Below are 22,917 nucleotides of genomic sequence, written 5' to 3'. Positions count from 1 at the left end.
GGCAACACTATCGGAGTGGATTGCCATTTTCTTTTCCCTGGGATAGCTCATATATTTATATGTCTAAAATACAGTTGAGCAAATATTGGGACTGATTGGAGAACTTTGTGCAAATTAGTTAGAACGGAGAGCTCTAGAGAGGGTATCTCCTCCATACCTGAGAATTAGACAGAACGTAGAGGAGAATCAGTGAAGCCAGCAGAGTTGGCTTTTTTTGTTTGTGCCGTGGTGACCTGTATGAAAACAGTGCGTGACTCCAAAAGCTTCCTTGTGACTCTCCTCCGACTGACCTTCGATCAAGGCCCTTCCCCACTGCCGCCAGCCCTGACTTCCCTCGGACCCACACGCTGCTTTTCACGCCCCTCTCCCCCAACACTTCAGGCCTGTTTCTCTTCCCCAGGTTCTATTAATACTTCCATCGCTTTCCACTGGCCAAGATTCGGCCCAAATCTCACCCTCTCATTCGCACCCTCAGGTTCTGCTCGAGGGCCCCTTAACCCGGCTCCCACCCCAGAGCCCCTCCTCCAGGTAGCGAGGCGACATCCTTCCCCCTCCCCGCTCCGCGCACACCTGTCGGCCTCCGACCTCCCCCGCACCGAGCGCCCACCCTCCCTCCACTGCGCCCCCAGGGCCCTGGCCCCGGGCCCACGCCGGCCTCACGCCCGCCCAGGGGCCTCGGCGCGCCCCCGCCCCCGCCCCCCGACCTGCTCGCGTCCCCCCGCCCCGCCCCGCCCCGCCTGGTCCCCAAGTCTCGGGCCCCCGCCCCCCGCGGGCCCGCTGCACTGTGGGTAGGCGGCGGCGGTGGCCGCGCAGAGGATCCCGCGGCGGCGGAGCGAGGCTGCGCGCGCCGACCATGGCTGAGAAGCAGAAGCACGACGGGCGGGTGAAGATCGGCCACTACGTGCTGGGCGACACGCTGGGCGTCGGCACCTTCGGCAAAGTGAAGAGTTGAGTACGCCGCGCCTCGCGGGAGGCCGAGCCCCGGAGTCCGGGTGTGCCGGGCCGCGAGCGGGCAGCGGGTGGCGGGGCCTGGCGGCAGGTGGAGCGGCCGCGCCCGGGCCGCGCGGAACCTGGGGACCCAGGGAAGGCAGTGGGTACCGCTTCGCCCCGCGGCAACGGCGGGGTCCCGGCGAGGGGGCTCGGGCGGGGGCGTCGCGAGGTCCTGGGACTGGCGTCCAGCACGCTTCTACTGCCCGACCTTAGTGCCCCCCTCTGAAACCCGGAGATTGGGCTGTTGGGCGAGATGCCTTTCAGCTGGGAGGCTGCAAGGACCCTGAGGAATGACCCACGGTCCTGATGGTGGAGTTCCCATTTCGTGCCAGGTGTCCCGTAAGGTGCTTCACGTGTGATCTCCTGTAATCCTTACAGCAGGTGCAGGTGTTATCTTCGCCTGTAACGTGAGAAAACGGGGACCCCCTAGGAGGGACGTGTTCAAGGTCACACTGAAATTGGCAGAACTGCGATAAAGGTCTAAAATGTCCTCCAATTTTGGCCAGGCTGGGAAGTCCTGCTATCTGGATTCTTTCGTGCTCCCTGACTCTGGATTAGTAGGGCTGGTATTTTACGGGGGATCCCGGGGCGCGAGGTGGGTGGGTCTTTCTGCTGGCCTTGGGAAAGGCTGGGATGTACCTGGGTTGGGTCAGGGCTTAGAACTGGGAGGTCTGAAGGTTGCTTGTGTGTGTAAAATGGTTCTAGGAAGGCTTCCAGGATGGAGGGAAAGGAAAAAGGGACTTTGGAGTTGGATCTTGAGGATGTAGGGCTGAGGCCAGAATTGCTAAGACATACTCTGCTGAGCTCTGTGTTCCTAGGTGATGGGATCCCATTTTGGGTGTAGAAAAACAGGCTGCTTTGTTTTGTTTTGTTTTGTTTTGTTTTTACTGGTTACTAGTTAAGTATTGAACTTTCCTGTTTTTCTTAAGAGTCATGTGAGATTAATTAACTTGTCCTCTCTCCAGAACTAGAACCAACTTATTAAAAATACTTCTTTTGGTTGTTGCTTTTTTCTTTTTTCATTTTGCTGAGAAAATGTTGGGTAGGCAGCTTGAGGATTTTATTGAGGCCTCTATTTCCTTAAAAAATCATAATGAAAAAATTTTAAGTTTTAAAAATTATAGTAAATTACAATTTTGTGTTAGTTTCTTCTCTATGACATTGTGAATCAGCTGTAAGTATACACGCATTCCCTCCTTCTTGAGCCTCCCTCCCACTCTGCTAGGTCATCACAGAACACTCAGCCGAGTTCCCTGTGCCATACCTTAGCTTCCCACTAGCTAGCTGTTTTACACATGGTAGTGTAGAGATCAATACTACTCTTTCACTTCGTTGAAAAATCCTATTTTAACCTTGAATCCAGGCTGTAAGTGGATAGAAGAGACTCGTTCATTCATATGGTAGGGATCAGCTTTTATTTACTTGCACGCATCTGATACCCTTTCTTTTGTTCAGTAAACACTTACTGAGTGCCTACAGTGTGCCAGGCACTGTTCTAGGTAATGGGGATACCCTAGGAACAAAATCATTAAAATCTTTCCTTTTGTGGTGCTTATATTCAAGTAGGGGAAGACAGTAATCACTGTATATATTTGTGTGTGTGTGTGTGTGTGTGTGTGTGTGTGTGTGTGTGTGTGTGTGTAGTATTTTTAGTGCTGTGAAGACAAATGAATCGGAGTTTTGTGCAGTTCACAGTTTTCAGTAAGATTGTCAGGCATGGCCTTACAGATAGGGTGTATATATGTATAAAGACCTCAGGTTTGTAAAATTCTTTCAAGTCCTGTGAGGGCTGTGAAGTCCTGGCTTAGGTTTGCAAGACCTCATAAAGTGGTAAGTGGAGAGAATATATTTAGAGTGAATATATGAAGATTCAGGAATTGGATTAATGCTGTGACATTACTAAGGACTATTGTGTTTTGATGTTACACACTCAAGTCTTCACCATCTAGGCATGTACACTTTCCAGGTTATATAATGTATACTGTTCCTTTACAAATTGCATTAAAAATGGTTGTTTTTAAAAAAATTCTTGTGTAATCTGAATATTGGCTAAAATACCCATCAGATAGATCATTTGGTCCATTGTCACAGGACAACTTAAATCTCTTTTTGTATATATATCCTTGAACTGACTTAAAATATAAACCAACAGAAGGTACTTGGATTTATGAGAAATCCTTTTCCTGGAAGACTCCTTCCCAGTGAGCAACTAACTGGGGAGATTTCCTAACAGTGTATGAGCACCTCTCCAAAGTTAGTGCTCTCCCATCCAAAGTTAGAATTAGTACAGTTGCTTAATAAAAATTATATAAGTTGCAGCAGTCTAAAGTTACTCATTTACAGTGGACCCTTGAACACCATGAGTTTGAATTGCAGGGATCTACTTTTACAACAGATTATTTTTTCCTCTAAATAAATACTACAGTATTATACAGTCAAGGTTGGTTGAATCCTAAAATGTGGAACCATGAATACTGGGGGAGGAATATAAGGTTATACACAAGTTTTCAACTTCCTGGGGTCCAGTGCCTCTAACTCCAGTGTTGTTCAAGGGTCCACTGTAATTCTTTAAGGGACTACAAACAAAAGCACGCTTATTTTTAAACACAACTTTTTTTCAAGCATATTTAACATATCATAAAAGTCACCCATCCTACATGTATTATGTGTAGTACAAGTCAGTGATTTTTAGTGACTTTACTGAATGGTGCAACCATTTTATAGGTCGATTTATAACATTTTCATCACCATAATAAAATTCCTCATGCCATTTATAGTTAACCCTTAGCCCTAGGAAACTGTTAATCTGTTTTCTGTCTGAATAAATATGCTTTCTCTGGACATTTCTTATAAATGAGATCATTGAATATGAAGTCTCACATCTGACTTCTTTAACAAGGCTTTTGATGTTCATGCATGACATAGCATTGTTCCTTTTCATTGCTTAATAATATTCCACCTCATGAAAATGCCACATTTTGCCTATGCAGTCACCTGTTGATGACCTCTGTTTTCAGTTTGGGACTGTTACAGATAATGCCACCACAAACGTTGTATGCAAGTCTTTGTTGCAGATATATGTTCTCATATATATCGGGTAGTATACCTAAGAGTAGAATTGTTGGCTTGTATCATAATTTTATTTTTATTTGTTGGAGAAACTGCACACTGTTCCAAAGTGGTTGTACCATTTTACAATCCCACCAATAATGTATGAGGGTTCCTATTTCTCCAAATCCTCACTGACATTTATTTATTGTCTTCTTATAACTCTTCTAGTAGGTGTGAAATGGTAACTCATGGGGTTTCAATTTGTGCTTTCCTAGTGATGATACTGAACATCTTTTCATGTGCTGAATAGCCATTTGTATATCTTGGGTGAAATGTCTTTTCATATCTTTAGTTCATTTGTTGGATTGGTTGAGTTCATAAGAATTTTTTTTATAAATTCTGGCTACAAGTCCCTTATTGCAAATATTTTCTTCACGTCAGTTGTCTGACATGTATAAGTGTTTTGAATTTTTGTGAGGTCCTGCTTATTGACTGTTTCCTTTTATGGATGATGCTTTTGATGTTATATTTAAGAAATCTTTGCTTTGGGTTTCAAGAATTTCTTCACATTTTTAAAAAAAATAGATGTTTATTGTTTTAGCTCTTATAGTTACATCTAGGACCCATTTTGTGTTAACATTTGAGTATGGTATAAGTTGAGATTCTAAGGTCAGCTTTTTGAATATGGATATCCAATTGTTCCAGGACCATTTATTGAAAATACATTTTTATTTGCTATTGATTTAGACTTGATAAATTTAATTTCTATTAAACAGTAGTAGATGGTTTAGTTATATATGGCTATAAAATCATGGAAATGGAGAAGTGCTAAATATTTTATGTCCCTTCTCTCTTTAGCTATTATGTTATTTATAGATATTGAAAATTTAACTTCAGTTGTTGATGTATCAATTTACAGATCAAAGTTAGGTACGATGAACAAAAATGGAAATAACTAATTTTCATTTAATAGCACTTGTTTAAAGTTGCTTTTAAAAACCTATGTAAATCCTTCTAATTGTTGATAAATAATTGAAACCTTATTTAAAATATTGAGTTGATTTTTTTCTCCGTTGTTCTAGTGTAAGAGTACTAGGGGAGTGCTTATGGAAACAGATTATGTTGGCTGTCAGAGTTTGAAATAGTGCATTTTATCTACTTAAATTTTTTCTATGTATTGTTTTGGTTCTTACTCTTTCCCAGGTAAGGTATAACTGCTGTTTAAGAGCTCTTGTAATTAGACTTGCTCAGTTCTTACCTAAATAATGAAGGTCACAGAAATTCTAGAAGAACAGATCTTGTGTATGTGTTTTACAAAGACCAGTTGAAGAAAAAAAGTGTTTTAAATATAATGGTAATTATATTTTTAAAAGAAGCTTGTATTTTCAGGGTGAGAACTGACAGATTTGATTTATGAAATCATTATTCTTCATTAGAATTGTACACCATAGGATCAGTTCAGTTCAGTCACTCAATTGTGTCTGACTCTTTGCAACCCCATGGACTGCAGCACACCAGGCTTCCCATTTATCACCAACTCCCAGAGCTTGCTCAAACTCATGTCCATCAAGTTAGTGATGCCATCCAACCATCTCATAGGATCCTTTCAGTCAAAGTATCCTTTTCTAGTCAGCAAGGTCTCATCAAGGCTTTTTTGTTGTTTTTCAAATAGTTATGTGAATGGCTCACAGAATTGGCTTTCCCGAAATTAAGTAAATATTTTATTAAATCTTCACTTCTGTGTAAGATAACAGGAAAGATAAGCAAAGGTAGAGCTTGTGTTCAGTTGTATCCGGCTCTTCGCAACTCCATGGACTGCAGCCTGCCAGACTCTTCTGTCTATGGAAGTTTTCAGGCAAGAATACTGAAGTGGGTTGCCATTTCCTGTTCCAGGGGATCTTCCCAACCCAGGGACTGAACTCCTGTCTCTGTGTCTCCTGCATTGGCAGGCAGATTCTTTACTACTGTGCCTCCTGGGAAGCCCTAGAAATATAAATGCCAGTCCTAAGTTATAAATTAGATCTGAGACAACTAGCTGGTCAGTTGGTAGACCTCAGAGTTATACCTGTGGTATTTCTGGCCCACACTGGCATTGTTTTTGACTCTCATGTAGTGTCAAGTCCCTGGAACTGCAAAGAGATCAAACCAGTTCATCCTAAAGAAAATCAGTCCTGAATATTCACTGGAAGGAGTGATGCTAAAACGGAAGCTCCATTACTTTCGCCACCTGATGTGAAGAACTGACATTGGAAAAGACCCTGATGGTGGGAAAGACTGAAGGCAGGAGAAGAAGAGGACAACAGAGGAGGAGATGGTTGGACGGCATCATGGACTTGATGGACATGAGTCTGAACAAGCTCCAGGAGTTGGTGATGGACAGGGAAGCCTGGCATGCTGCAGTTCATGGGGTTGCAAAGAGTCCAACATGACTGAGCAGCTGAACTGTAGTGTCAGGGCCCTAAAGAATACTTGAAACCTCTTTGGGCTTTGTTTTCTTCTTAGCAGCAACACTGGAATGTGAAATTTATTTGCAACCGAATTTTTGAAGATTTAATTTCAAAAAATGGATAAATTAATTGTTCTTCTGGCTTAGTGGAAGTTTGAATTACTGAAGACTATAGCTGAAATAATGTAAAACAAAAGAAAAGGGAAACATTTGTAACAACTTATTGATAAAAGCTACAACTTGATTAAGTTGATACTATGTTTACTATATATGTACTTGGTTTTATTTATTCCCCAAAGTAACCCTGGATTTGGTATTATCTCCATTTTGCAAATGTAGATATTTAGAATTAGATACTTTAATTTGCCTAAGGTTACAGTGCTAGGATGTTGCAGAAGTGGTAAATTTATGGTTCTCTGATGTACGTCTGTCCCACTCTTTGCGACCCTTTGTGACTCTAGCCTGCTAGGCTCCTCTGTCCATGGGGATTCTCCAGGCAAGAATACTGGAGTGGGTTGCCGTTCCCTCCTGCAGGGGATCTTCTGCATCCAGGGATCGAACCCCTGTCTCATTAAGTCTCCTGAATTGGCAGGCAGATAAATTCCATATAGATGATTAAAAATTATATTTTCATATAAATTTTACTATTGTGTCTCAATCCATTCCATTTTTTTGTATGATAAGGTTACTGAATTCTGACACTATTAACTAATTTAAGTATTTAAATTTCTTTAAAATACCAGGTATTTCAGGGTGGCCCCATCACCATTATGAAAATAACTTTGACTAAAGATTGCCGGTGGCCTTTAGTAACCAGACTAAAGAGAATTTGTAAAAAATAACGATGTCCTAGAATGAAGGAATATTGGTTTTGGAAGGCATTAGCTGGGGATTTTCATTTCATGCTACTGCCAGTTATATGAATTTGGGAAACCATTAAACTTCCTTGAGCTTGTAAAATGACAGTAACAATACTTGGCTACCTACTTTCTAGTTCTTTAAGGATTAAATGAATTGAGGCACATAAAATGGCTTAAGAGAAAATGAGCTACTTTACAGATAGATGGCTGTTGTGGAGACGATACATGGCCATTTTGAGTGAATCCTGTACCCTGTGTGAGGTGTTATTAATAATAAATGTTTACTGATTGCGATTCTGATTGCAACTCTGATTGCAACACTGAGACTTAAATTTAATAATTTGCCCCAATTTTTTTGGTTGCCTACATTGGAAAGTTCCTAATGATTAACTCATTTGTGCTATATGATATTTAGTTTTTAGTGTTTATATTAAAAATCCAGTATCTTTTTGGGTTAAGTCATGAAATTTGTTTTTTCACAAATATGGAAAATGAATAAAATAAGAATGACATGGAAATAACTGTTGATGTTCATATAAATTGCTAGCTGAACTGATTTTACTTCTGAAAATATGTAATTCTAAACAGCTGTTAAGCAATACTTAACAACTAATACTTCCAACTAATGAAGCTATATATTTTCTGAAATACTAGACTGTTAATGTTGGAATGAAAATGAATTCATCATCTTTCTTAAATAATCAAGTAAATAGTGTGCTATTTAGGGTTTTTTCCCTCTGACTTATCTTATTTTTATGATTTCAGTGTTTTGTCCTTAATGCTGAATGGATTTTGTTCATTTTGTGTAATGGATTGATTCTTGAAAGACACTTTTCCATAGGAAACAATGTTATAAATGGATAGATTCAGAAGAAGTTCACAAAGGCAGGATGGTATACAGTATAGAGAATACTGGATTTAGAAGGCATCCTGTGTGGAAGTTTGCTGTTACAAGCCAAAGTCACTTGATCTCTGAAAAAGGGAATAAGACTTACATGGTCTTTTATACTTTTGAGAGTAATACAGGAGAAAATGTAGGTGAAAATATACAAGTACTTAACTTTTATGTATTTGTATACTTGGGCCCTATTTTATGTATTTGTAAACCTGTAATTAGCTGAACTTTGAGAATAATCTGTGATGTGGTTCTGAGACCAGGATTTAATTGATGTTGAGAAGAAAGAGTTTTCTATGTTCTGTTTTATTTTTCTCTGATCTTTTTTCATATTTCATTTGTGTATGTTTATTAATCTAGTTCTCCAGACACTGCTCACTTATCACCCTCTTCTGTATACCATGTATATGTATGCAATGAACATATGCGAACATGTAACAGATTATCTGTTCCAGGTCTCATGGTAGTGATCATAGAACTCTTGGATGAAGGAGGTAAAGCTGGGAAAGGGAGGAGGATGTGAGCAGCAGCTGGCAGTTTTTACGTGTGGTTTGTTGTCAAGGTTCTACTTGGAGTAGAACCAAAATAATACACACAGTTAATTTTTTTCAAACTTCAGAAAATGAAGACTCTGAGCTAAAAATGCTTTCTACAATTTTTATCCACATATAACTTCGTGAGTTAGAAAGGATGTTTGTAGTTGATCGTATACTGAGGAACTTACTTCAGTTCTGTGGACTTTCTCCCTTTCCCATGCTGACGCAGCACTGCTTTATCTAGTCTTTTGTTTTTTTTTTTTAAATGTGCCAAAACAGTAACTTACCTTGTAGTCCATGTTAGCTCTCCTTAAAGTGCTTGTACTGCTTTGTAGTGATTATACTGTCACATTTACTCTTCTGATATTCTTGTGGTTTCCTTAATGATAGGGAAGGTACTTTATAGAGCAAATAGTTAACATTTTGAAGCTAGGTAGATAATTTAATTGGATCTAAGAGAAGATCTAATCTCAAATGAGAAAGTGGGTGGCAGGAGACCCCTAAAATATTGAATGTGTTATGAAAGTGAGAGCCAGTCTCCCTAGTGTATTTATTAATTGCAAATTTAAGAGAAAACACTTTGAATCAGGTTAAATAGATTTTTATCTATTATTTCGACCATTGAAATGCATATGCAAAGCAATGTGTTTATTTTGAAATGTGGCAACCATTTTATTTTTAGTATAGTGTTATTAAGGAAAGAATTTGAGGCAGCTCTTATCTCTGCTAATAATAGAAACCTGCACCCCTTCAAGGGAACAGTATTCTTGCTTAAGTGGTGTCTTATGGTTGACAGTGTTTGCCTCTGATAAATTTTACTGTATTTCTTTTGGTAGTGCTTTTATTTTTTAAGTGTTAATAATCCTTTTTAAAATTTGCCCTTAGTTTTTTTAAATGCCTTTTATAGAATCATCAAATCTTGCTATAACATCTTTTATCCTGAATGTTAGTGTATTAATTTATTGAAATACTCTTTATGGAATCTTTATTCTTCATATTATTTTGTATTTACATTTTATGCACTATTAAAAACATAGTGAGCGATATATTCTCATTTAATCTCTCAATTTCTTAATTATAAATTAGTTATAAGATGGTTATATAGCTATCATAATTGAAAATAATGGAATTAAAGTTTTAACTTTGCCATAAGTTTTTTTCTAAAGTCTTACCTTACTTGATAACTACCATAAATATTATTTAATTTTTGTTTTTAATGTGTTGGGGCATAACTTGGTACCATATGTATTCCATAATTGACTTGAGTTCTGCCAGACTTAGTTAATGAGATAATCAGTCAGTCAGTTCAGTCGCTCAGTCGTGTCCAACTTCTTGCGACCCCATGGAGTGCAGCACGCCAGCCTCCCTGTCCATCACCAACTCCCGGAGTTCACTCAAACTCACGTCCATCGAGTCAGGGATGCCATCCAGCCATCTCATCCTCTCTTGTCCCCTTCTCCTCCTGCCCCCAATCCCTCCCAGCATCAGAGTCATTTCCAATGAGTCAACTCTTAGCATGAGATGGCCAAAGTGCTGGAGTTTCAGCTTCAGCATCAGTTCTTCCAGTGAACACTCAGGACTGATCCCTTTAGGATGGACTGGTTGGACCTCCTTGCAGTCCAAGGGACTCTCTAGAGTCTTCCCCAACACCACAGTTCAAAAGCATCAATTCTTCGATGCTCAGCTTTCTTCACAGTCCAACACTCACATCCATACATGACCACTGGAAAAACCATAGTCTTGACTACACAGACCTTTGTTGGCAAAGTAATGTTTCTGCTTTTTAATATGCTGCTAGGTTGGTCATAACTTTTCTTCCAAGGAGTAAGCATCTTTTAATTTCATGGCTGCAGTCACCATCTGCAGTGATTTTGGAGCCCCAAAAAATAAAGTCTGACACTGTTTCCACTGTTTCCCCATCTATTTGCCATGAAGTGATGGGACCAGATGCTATGATCTTCGTTTTCTGAATGTTGAGCTTTAAACCAACTTTTTCACTCTCCTCTTTCACTTTCATCAAGAGGCGTTTTAGTTCCTCTTCACTTTCTGCCATAAGGGTGGTGTCATCTGCATATCTCAGGTTGTTGATATTTCTCCCGACAATCTCGATTCCAGCTTGTGCTTCCTCCAGCCCAGCGTTTCTCTTGATGTACTCTGTATATAAGTTAAATAAGCAGGGTGACAGCCTTGGAGTACTCCTTTTCCTATTTGGAACCAGTCTGTTGTTCCGTGTCCAGTTCTAACTGTTGCTTCCTGACCTGCATATAGGTTTCTCAAGAGGCAGGTCAGGTGGTCTGGTATGCCCATCTCTTTCAGAATTTCCCACAGTTTCTTGTGATCCACATAGTCAAAGACTTTGGCATAGTCAATAAAGCAGAAATAGATGTTTTTCTGGAACTCTCTTGCTTTTTCAATGATCCAGAGGAGGTTGGCAATTTGATCTTTGGTTCCTCTACCTTTTCTAAAACCAGCTTGAACATCTGGAGGTTCACGTTTCACGTATTGTTGAAGCCTGCCTTGGAGAATTTTAAGCATTACTTTACTAGTGTGTGAAATGAATGCAATTATGTGGTACTTTGAGCATTCTTTGGCATTGCCTTTCTTTGGGATTGGAATGAAAACTGCCCTTTTCCAGTCCTGTGGCCACTGGTGAGTTTTCCAAATTTGCTGGCATATTGAGTGCAGCACTTCCACAGCATCATCTTTCAGGATTTGAAATAGCTCAACTGAAATTCCATCACCTCCACTAGCTTTGTTCGTAGTGATGCTTTCTAAGGCCCATTTGACTTCACATTCCAGGATATCTGTCTCTGGGTGAGTGATCACACCACTGTGATTATCTCGGTCATGAAGTTCTTTTTTGTACAGTTCCTCTGTGTATTTTTGCCACCTGTTCTTAATATCTTCTGCTTCTGTTAGGTCCATACCATTTCTCTCCTTTATCGAGCCCATCTTTGGATGAAATGTTCCCTTGGTATCTGTAATTTTCTTGAAGAGATGTCTAGTCTTTCTCATTCTGTTGTTTTCCTCTATTTCTTTGCACTGATAGCTGAGAAAGGTTTTCTTATCTCTCCTTGCTATTCTTTGGAAGTCTGCATTCAAATGGGAATATCTTTCCTTTTCTCCTTTGCTTTTCACTTCTCTTCTTTTCACAGCTATTTGTAAGTCCTCCTCAGACAGCCATTTTGCTTTTTTGCATTACTTTTCCATGGTGATGGTCTTGATCCCTATCTCCTGTACAATGTCACAAACCTCCATCCATAGTTCATCAGGCGCTCTGTCTATCAGATCTAGGCGCTTAAGTCTATTTCTCACTTCCACTGTATAATCATAAGGGATTTGATTTAGGTCATACCTGAATGGTCTAATGGTTTTCCCTACTTTCTTCAATTGAAGTTTGAATTTGGCAATAAGGAGTTCATGATCTGAGCCACAGTCAGCTCCTGGTCTTGTTTTTGTTGACTGTATAGAGCTTCTCCATCTGTGGCTGCAAAGAATGTAATCGATCTGATTTCAGTGTTGACCATCTGGTGATGTCCATGTGTAGAGTCTTCTCTTGTGTTGTTGGAAGAGGGTGTTTGCTATGACCAGTGCATTCTCTTGGCAAAACTCTATTAGCCTTTGCCCTGCTTCATTCCGTATTCCAAAGCCAAATTTGCTTGTTACCCCAGGTGTTTCTTGACTTCCTACTTTTACATTCCAGTCGCCTATAATGAAAAGGACATCTTTTTTTTTTTTTTTTTGGTGTTAGTTCTATAAGGTCTTGTAGGTCTTCATAGAACCATTCAACTTAAGCTTCTTCAGTGTTATTGGTTGGAGCATAGGCTTGGATTACCGTGACATTGAGTGGTTTGCCTTGGAAATGAACAGAGATCATTCTGTTGTTTTTGAGATTGCATCCAAGTACTACATTTCAGACTCTTTTGTTGACCATGATGGCTACTCCATTTCTTCTAAGGGTTTCCTGCCCACAGTAGTAGATATAATGGTCATCTGAGTTAAATTCACCCATTCCAGTCCATTTTAGTTCACTGATTCCTAGAATGTCGACGTTCACTCTTGCCATCTCCTGTTTGACCACGTCCAATTTGCCTTAATTCATGGATGTAACATTCCAGGTTCCTGTGCAATATTGCTCTTTACAGCATCGGACCTTGCTTCTATCACCAGTCACATCCACAGCTGGGTGTTGTTTTTGCTTTGGCTCCATCCCTTCAGTCTTTCTGGAGTTATTTCTCCACTGATCTCCAGTAGCATATTGGGCACCTACCGACCTGGGGAGTTCCTCTTTCAGTGTCCTATCATTTTGCCTTTTCATACTGTTCATGGGGTTCTCAAGGCAAGAATACTGAAGTGGTTTGCCATTCCCTTCTCCAGTGAACCACATTCTGTTCAGACCTCCCCACCATGACCCCACCGTCTCGGGTGGCCCCACACGGCATTGCTTAGTTTCACTGAGTTAGACAGGCTGTGGTCCGTGTGATCAGATTGGCTAGATTTCTGTGATTAAGGTTTCAGTGTGTCTGCCCTCTGATGCCCTTTCAACACTTAACATCTTAGTTGGGTTTCTCTTACCTTGGACGTGGGGTATCTCCTCACGGTCGCCCCTCCTGACCTTGAACGTGGAGTAGCTCCTGTCGGCCCTCCTGCGCCTGTGCAGCCACAGCTCCTTGGACGTGGGGTTGCTCCTCTTGGCTGCCGCCCCTGACCTCGGGTGTTGGGGGGGCTTGACTCGGCCACCGCCCCTGACCTAGGATGTGGGGTAGCTCCATATAATGAGATAATAGAACCAATTATATCTTAAGCACCTACCATGTTTAGTCATACAAGATTTTAAGCAAACTATTTATGTCATTGTCAAAAATGTGGCAATGATACTACAAATTGGGAGTCTCTGGAAAGAAGGAAGAGGGAAATATTCAAAACAGAATTTACTTAAATGATTCTTCTCTCATGTTTGAATTCTATGTCAAATATGATATAATAAATCTACCTTTTACTCAGATTTATACCAGGCCTTCTCAGTGCTCTACTAATTCACAATTAAGTAGTATAATGGTTATACTATATACTATAAATTTGCTTTTAGTAAGAAATTTGGTGGTTAAGATAAAGAAATGTGCTTTGGAGGGCTTATTGCTGCTGAACAACTGTTCCCAAAGAGCTTAGGTGTCATTCTAAGGGAAATCTTGGTCTTTTACTCTATTTAATACGTATAGTAAGATTTTCTATTTGAGATAGAACAAAGCTAGATGGGATAATTGATAGACAGATCACAGAATGAGAATTTAAATTTTCATTGACTCTTTGAATTGCTAGGTAGAATTTGATAGGGATAAGTGTCAAATCTAGGGTAAAAACAAAAATGAAAAGCAGGTATATAAGAGAGTAGAACAGTTGGTAGCAGTTCTAAGATATTGAAGTTTTATCTGACCATGAATTTTGGAAGTATATATTATGAGTACTTAAGTGTAAAGATTGTTTTGGGTAGAAAATAGACATATAGATTGATACTGATGAACCATGTTAGTAGATAGTTTTAGAAGTATTAATAGTATAGTTCTGTACTTTGTATTAAGCTAAGTGTTGAATATTGACTTTAGTTCTTGGTTCCACAATTTGGAAAAAAAATAAAAGCCACTTATATTTCATTCAGAGAATGATCATTATAACTAGGGGAGTTCAGAAAGTTTGCCATGTGAGGTATGGTAAAGAATATTTTCCTAGATTTTATCTGGAATTTATCTAGATTTAATCTGGAAAAGAACCTGATGCTGGAAAAGATCAAAGGCAAAAGAAGAAGCGGACAACAGAGGATGAGATGGTTGGATGGCATCACCGACTTGACGGACATGAGTTTGAGCAAGCTCCGGGAGTTGGTGATGAACAGGGAAGACTGCCGAGCTGCAGGTCATGGGGTCCTGAAGAGTCAGACATGACTGAGCAACTGAACTGAATTGATAAACACATGCGCGCACACGCACGCACGCGCGCGCACACACACACACACACACACTTGTATATTTTAATGTGATTGTCTTCCCTATCTGGCTATGATTTCTAACTTGCATCAAATCAACTTTCTAGTTAAAGTGGAATTGAAAATCTGGAGAAAATTGAAAATCTGAAGGCAGCCAGGACTTGTGTGGTTGATATCCCTGTGAGAAGAAAAATGCATTGGAGTGAGTTTTTGTTTGCCTTTTCTCTTTGAGTCATTTGCTAATTTGTAAAGATGGTAAATGTAAGAAGCCAAACAGAGAACAGTGGATAAAAGACAGAAAAGGTAGGCGTAGTTTGAATCCTGGGGAGACAGCAGTTGGAGTTCATAGCTTATCGAGGAGAGTCGCAGGCAATCACTTGGGTTTTTGTTTGGAAGCCCCTGAAGACTGAAATCCTTAGAATCAGCTTAATACTAGACATATTAAGATGATCTGCCTCCTGTCTTTATTCTCTGAAGGAGAATAAAATAATGTGGACCCTCTATAGTTTTTCACACACAGTGTTCAACATTCTAGGAAACAAGGGCAAGACAATAAAAAAAAACTCATAGGAATTCAGATATTTAAGCTATCAGACATGGACTTTAAAATAATTACGATTGAAGTGGTGTCAGTATCGTGATGGTATGAGTTATTTCTTTTTTTCCTCTCCCCTTCAATGTACATCTAATTGGACATGCATAACCAAAAAATAAAAAAAAGCTCTTCTGCCTAGCATGCCAGGACACTCAAGATCCATCCATCTTTGTACCTGAAAGTGGGTGGATTGGAATGCAGAAAAGGCTGTGAAGTGAGGGAATGTTGCCAGTGGGTCTGCAGTGAGCCAGCACAGACCTTTTTTGGCAAAGGAGGTGGAGGGTGATGGTGGTGAGTAGGGGTCTGCCCAGCTGTCCATGCTGCAGCTAGAGGGACCTGTTGCTCTCTCTGTGGAGAGTGCTCAGTGACTGGAGAGAGGGAAAGGAAAGAAAAGGGCAAAGAGAATGGAAAGAAAGCATCTCCTGTCCATTAGTCCTATGATTCTTGCCATAGGACTACCCGTGGGCTGGTGGGACCCTCACCCCAAACTTGGGGATCCCTCTACTGGGTTGTGGGCACACCCAAAGCCCAAAGATTAGCATACATCTCCTCCAATGTGCCACCAGCTACCCTCTCCTCTTTTATTTTCTCTGCCAACTTATTTTTGTTGTTGATGCACATTCCTAACTCCCAACCTTGTACTGGTAAGAGAAATGAAAAAAATTAAAAATAATAATAACCTGTGTTACAGCACCACCTTCTGGAAAACCAGAGGAAGACTTCTAATTACCAACCTACTGAATTGTTAGGAGTAAAGTAAACAAAGCCTTGCCTAAATAAAGAAAAATCTTTGCCACTTCAAATGTGAGAGCAAAGTCTCATTTCATCAAACACCATGGGAAGATATCATTGTAATCTTGTTATCACAAGAAGAAAAAGACAGTTTTCCCACAACCAAACCCAAAGATCTGGAATACTGTGATCTAACTGATAAAGAGTTGAAAATAGCTATTAAGAGGAAATTCTATGAGCTGCAGGAAAACTTAGGCAATACAATGATCTCAGGAAAAAAATTAATAAATGGAAGGAGTACTTTACCCAAGTGACTGAAATTCTAAAAAGAAACCAAATTATGGAGCTAAAGAACTCAATAAATGAGATTAATAATTAGAATGTGATAGAAATAGAGCAGGTCATGTGGAAGAATTAGCAAGCTCAAGGGCAGGGATATAGAGATGATTCAGATGGCAGAGAGAGAAAGAGAAATACGATTTTTAAAAAGTGAAGAAACTGCAAAAACTCTCTGACTTCATCTGGTGAGCCAAAGGAAGAAGAGAGGGAAAAGGGAGCAGAGAGTGTGTCAAAGAAATAATAGCTGAGACCTTTCCAAACCTGGAAAAGGAACTGGATATATACATCCACAAAGCTAAGAGAACTTTTACTTATTTAAACACGAAAGGACATTCTCCAAGACATATTCAAACTGACAAAAGTCAATGATAACTTTAAAGACTGCAAGGAAAAATAGTAACCTACAGAGTTACCCTCATTAGGCTATCAGCAGATTTATTAGGAGAAACTCGGTAGGCTAGGAGACAGTGGAATGACATATTCAAAATGTTGAAAGATAAAAGCTGCCAACCCAGAATACTCAATCTGGCAAAATTAGTCTTCATATATGAAGGAGAAATATGGGCTTTCCCAGACAAAAACTGAGTTAATCACCACTAGACCCGCTTTACAGGAAACGTTGAAAAGAGCTCTTCAAGTTGAAAGCACACAAAAGATGAAAGTACACAACTCTGATTATGATGATAGAAAAGTAACTTTTTGCAATAATATATTTAAGTCCTAATTATAGCACAGAAGTTAAAGGAAATGAAGTATAGTTACCACAAGTTGTAATCATATCATAAGAAAGGTCATTTGTGATGTCAAAAATGTAAAAAGGAAAGAGCTAAAGAATGGTACTTTTATAGACAAATGAAGATAAGTTGCTATCAGCAGAAAAATAACTGTTTCATCTATGAAAAGTTTTATATAAATTTCATGATAACCCTAAAAGAATTTAGTGGAGAATGAAATCATCTTTTTACATGGGAGACTGAGAAAATTACTGTGAAAACCACCAACTTACAAAGGTAGACAGAAACAGAAGAAGAAATAGTGGAGCAGTAAAATAATAAGATAAAGGACAGTATGGCAGTAGTATGTTTTTACATGTCAAATAGTCACTCTAAATGTAAATGGATTGAATTCACCAATCCAAAGGCACACAGTGGCTGGATGGATTTAAAAAAAAAAAAAGCAAGACCTAATTATATGTGATCTACAGAACACATTTTAGCTTTAAAGACACAAAATGGCTCAAAGGAAAGGATGGATGACAATATTTCAAGTAATTGGAAACCAAAAGAAGGTAGGCATAACCACACTTATATCAGACAAAGTAGACTTCAAGTCAAAAAAGTGTAATGAGACAAAAAAGGTCATTGTGTAATGATAAAGGTATCAGTATATCAAGAGGTTATGTGCTCAGTTACTAAGTCGTGTCTGACTCTTTGTGATCCCATGAACTGTATGCTGCTAGGCTCCTCTGTCCATGGCATTTTCTAGGCAAGAATACTGGAGTGGGTTGCCATTTCCTTACAATCATAAGTATATATGCTCCCAACACAAAGGCACCAAAATGCATTAAGCATATAGTAACAGATCTTAAAGGAGAAATAAACAGCAGTACAGTAATTGTAGGATATTTCAGCATTCCACTATCAGGAGTGGATAGAACATAGAAACAAATTCAACAAGGAAACACTGGAATTGAATCACACTTGAAAACAAATGGACATATATAACATTCTGTCCAACAGAATACACATTATTCTCAAGTACACATGGAACATTCTCTAGAATAGATCATATGATAGGCTACAAAACAAGTCTTAGCAGATTTAAGATTGAAATCATACCATCTTTTCTGATCACAATGGTATGAAAGTAGAAATCCACAACAAGAAGATACTAAGAAGATCTGAAACCATGTGAAAACTAAACAACACACTTACAAGAAACCATTAAGTCAAAGAAATCAAAATGGAAATAAATTACCTTGAGACAAATGAAAGTGGAAATATAGTATATTAGATTACAACAAAAGTGTATCTGAGAGGAAAGGTTATAGTAATATATACACATAAACTTAGATATGCAGGAAATACACCACGCTAGTGGTAGAAAGTGAGGAGGAACTAAAGAGCCTCCTGATGAAGGTTAAAGAGGAGAGTGAAAAAGCTGGCTTAAAACTTAACATTCAGAAAACTATGATCATAGCATCAGGTCCCATCACTTCATGGCAAGTAGATGGGGAAACAATGGAAACAGTGAGAGACTTTATTTTGGGGGGCTCCAAAATCACTGCAGACAATGACTGCAGCCATTAAATTAAAAGACACTTGTTCCTTGGAAGAAGAGCTATGACAAACTTAGCCACTGTATTAAAAAGCAGAGACATCACTTTGCCAACAAAGGTCCATCTAGTCAATGCTATGGTTTTTCCAGTAGTCATGTGTGGAAGTGAGAGTTGGACCATGAAGAAGGCTGAGCACCAAAGAAGTGACTTGAACTGTGGTGCTAGAGAAGACTCTTGAGAGTCCCTTGGACTGCAAGGAGATCAAACCAGTCCATTCTGAAGGAGATCAGCCCTGGGTGTTCTTTGGAAGGAACGATGCTAAAGCTGAAACTCCAGTACTTTGGCCACATGATGCAAACAGCCAACTCACTGGAAAAGATCCTGATGCCGGGAAAGATTGAGAGCAGGAGGAGAAGGGGGTGACAGAGGATAAGATGGTTGGATGACATCACTGACTCAATGAGCATGAGTTTGAGCAAGCTCTGAGAGGTGGTAAAGGACAGGGAAACCTGGTGTGCTGCAGTTCATGGAGTCACAGAGTCAGACACAACTGAACAACAGTAACATGTGTATTAAGAAATTAGATCTCAAATAAGCAACCTAACTTAATACCTCAAGGAATTCAAAACAGAAGAGCAAATTAAGCCGAAAGTTAGTAGAAGGAGGGAAATAATAAAAATCAGAATGCGAATCAATGAAATAGTGACCAGAAAGACAACAGAAAGGGTCGATGGAACTAAGAGGTGGTTCTTTGAAAAAAAAAGAAAACACAAAATTGACAAACCTTTAGCTGAACTAAGGAAAAAAAGAATCAAGTAAGTAAAATTAGGAAAGAAAGAGGAGACATTGCAACTGACTACAGAAATATAGACTCATAAGAGACTATTATGAATAACATGCCAACAGATTGTATAACCTAGAAGGAACTGATGCCTTTCTGAAAACACAGAATGTACCAAGACTGAAAAGGATATCTTTTTTTTTTTTTTTTTGGGGGGGGGGTGTTAGTTCTAAGAGGTCTTGTAGATCTTCACAGAACTGTTCAATTTCAGCTTCTTCAGCATTACTGGTTGGGGCATAGACTTGGATTACCATGATATTGAATGATTTGCATTGGAAATGAACAGAGATCATTCTGTCATATTTGAGACTGCATCCAAGTACTGCATTTTGGACTCTTTTGTTAACTATGATGGCTACTCCATTTCTTCTAAGGGATTCTTGCCCACAGTAGTAGATATAATGGCCATCTGAGTTAAATTCACCTATTTCAGTCCATTTTCGTTCGCTGATTCCTAAAATGTTGATGTTCATTCTTGCCATCTTCTGTTTGACCACTTCCAATTTGCCTTGATTCATGGACCTAACAGTCCAGGTTCCTATGCAATATTGCTCTGTACAGCATTGGACCTTGCTTCCGTCACCAGTCACATCCACAACTGGGTGTGGTTTTTCCTTTGGCTCCGTCTCTTCATTCTTTCTGGAGTTATTTCTCAACTGATCTCCAGTAGCATATTAGGCACCTTTGACCTCAGGATTTCATCTTTTAGTGTCTTATCTTTCCCTTTTCATACTGTTCATGGGAAAGGTCTGTCTAGTCAAGGCTATGGTTTTTCCAGTAGTCATGTGTGGATGTGAGAGTTGGACTATAAAGAAAGCTGAGTGCCGAAGAATTGATGCTTTTGAACTGGGGTGTTGGAGTAGACTCTTGAGAGTCTCTTGGTCTGCAAGGAGATCCAACCAGTCCATCCTAAAGGAAATCAATCCTGAATATTCGTTGGAAGGACTAATGTTGAAGCTGAAACTTCAATACTTCAGCCACGTGATGCAAAGAGCTGACTCATTTGAAAAGACCCTGATGCTGAGAAAGATAGGAGGCCGGAGGAGAAGGGGATGACAGAGGATGAGATGGTTGGATGGCATCACCGACTCAATGGACATGAGTTTGAGTAACCTCCGAGAGTTGGTGATGGACAGGGAGGCCTGGTGTGCTGCAGTCCATGGGGTCACAAAGAGTCTGACACGGCTGAGCGACTGAACTGACTGACTCACCAAGACGGAATCAGTACTGGAATTCTAGCTAGAGCAATTAGGCAAGACAGAGAAATAAAAGGCATCCAAATTTCCTGTGGAAAGATGAGCTTAGGTTTACCTTCTTTTGATACAATTTCTCTTGGACATATACCAAGATAAATGTGCTATTTCAGTTCTGTTACCAACTAGCAGTATTTATGGTGAAAATTATCTGTGATTGGTGAGTTACGTCCGGACTGAGAGGACTAAGGAAACACGTATATATCTCTAAGGATATACATTACTGCTCATTGTTTCACTAGCACAAAATTTATAGGGAAATAGACCTCCAGGTCCTCTTTATGGCATCTCTTCTAACTCAGTGCACCCTTTGTGCAGGGGTTAGAAGCCTCATGCATGGGCTGTTATTTCATGTGGTTACTGTTTGAAATTCACAAATGCTCTGAGTCTCTCTGTGTGATTGATTAAGGGTCTGGGAAGCAGCAACTGGATATTTTAAGGACTCTGGATAAAGATGTGTTTGATTTTTATCATACTGACATGCTATATTTCCAGTGCTAAGTCCTTCCAAAGAGCTAAGTGAAATTGGTGATAAGATGACTACCTGTTGTGTCCTGTGAGTTTGAATGTTATTTTGAACCCAGTACTACTGATGATCATTCTGGAAGAGGAAGGGAGAGGGAGGCGGGCAGAGGGACAATGACAGGGCACCCCCTGCCGTCCCCTCTCCTCCCGCCCTCAGTCCCTCCCAGCATCGGGGTCTTTTCACACAAGTCAGCTCTTCGCCTCAGGTGGCCAAAGTATTGGAGTTTCAGCTTCAACCTATAATTTTGTACTCAATATTTGAAGAGATCATAGAAAAGTTTTCAAAGCTGATGAACACATCAAGCCACAGATTCAGAAGATGTATGAACCATAAACAGAAGAAATACAAGAAAATCATTCATAGGTATATCATTGGAAAACTGGTTAAAATTGTTTGTTTGTTTTCCCTTGAGACTCTCCTATACTGGAGTGAACTTCATCTGTGTATGCAGAGATGGGGGAAAATGTTAAGGGAAAATCTTAAAAGTAGCCAGAGGATAAAAAATGCATATTATTTTCCAAGGAATGAAAATAAGCTGACTTTTTAACCAAAAACAATGAAAGCAAGAAGTGATATCTTTAGAGAGGTGAAACAAACTGCCAACCTATAATTTTGTACTCAACAAAAATATTCTTCAAAAATAAAGGCATAATATGTTTTCAGGTAAGGGTAAACTGAGAGAGTATGTCTCTAGAAGATGTCTCTGGAACATAAAATTATATTAAGTAAATATATTCAACAAAGGGGAGATGTCTGAAGGCAGGAAATGAAAGGGGAGTGAACAGGAGGGAGACAAAGCATGTAAAGTAAGACACACAGAAAGAGAGTAGACACCTAAGGACAAGAGTTGGAAAGAGAAGAGAGCGGATGATTCAAGAAGCTTTGGGAATGTTTCTGGAAGATTTCATTTTTCATCTGGAGTGATTACATACGTGAACATTTTTTCAAATCTTTTATCTCTGACCTAAATACTAACACTTGATTGGCCAAAAAGTTTGAGTCTTCCCGCAACGTCTTAGGGAAAAACCCAAATGAACTTTTTAGCCAATCCAGTACTTCGTCCATCAGTTTTAAATAATCTCTTCTATACTGGAAAACATTTTTTCCTGGCTGTGTGTAGATATTTCATCTTAAATGACTCTATAAAAAGTTGATTCTCCTGTGAAATTCTTGATTGACTTAAGTTTTAAAGAACTACTTTAAAATTATAATCCAAGACAACGTATTTTTTAAAAATGAGGCCAAATACAGAATATCATTATCAGTAATCAGTTCTCGAAAGTAGATTTAGAACATGTGCATGCTCAGTCACTAGTTGTGTCCGACTCTTTGCTACCCTATGAACTGCAGTCTACCAGGCTCCTCTGTCCATGTCCAGGATTCAGCCAAGAATCCTGGAGTGGATTGCCATTTCCTCCTCCAGGGGATCTTCCTAATCCAGGGACTGAACCCTCATCTCAATGTCTTATGCATTGGCAAGTGGATTCTTTATCACTAGTGCCACCTAGGAAACCCTGCTTTAGAACAATCTTTGCTTAAAAAGGGGCTTCCCCGGTGGCTCAGATGGTAAAGAATCTGCCTGCAACATGGGAGAC

The 22,917-nt window shown here is 39.6% G+C and overlaps 1 protein-coding gene across 1 annotated transcript in view; it reads left to right on the top strand.

Annotated features, from left to right (window-relative positions):
* The first annotated feature begins 853 nt into the window (after window positions 1-853).
* Window positions 854-22,917, top strand: part of PRKAA2 (protein kinase AMP-activated catalytic subunit alpha 2) — a 73,268-nt gene continuing 51,204 nt past the window's right edge. The window contains exon 1 of the mRNA XM_068964887.1: window positions 854-947. Within this exon, the coding sequence (XP_068820988.1) occupies window positions 854-947 (94 nt within the window). The remainder of the gene's footprint in view (window positions 948-22,917) is intronic.

The sequence above is a fragment of the Capricornis sumatraensis genome, chromosome 2 (genome assembly GCF_032405125.1).
Source record: "Capricornis sumatraensis isolate serow.1 chromosome 2, serow.2, whole genome shotgun sequence".
In the NCBI taxonomy this organism is placed as follows: domain Eukaryota; kingdom Metazoa; phylum Chordata; class Mammalia; order Artiodactyla; family Bovidae; genus Capricornis; species Capricornis sumatraensis.
Note: the sequence above shows the minus strand (reverse complement) of the source record. Positions and strands in the feature narration are given on the sequence as shown.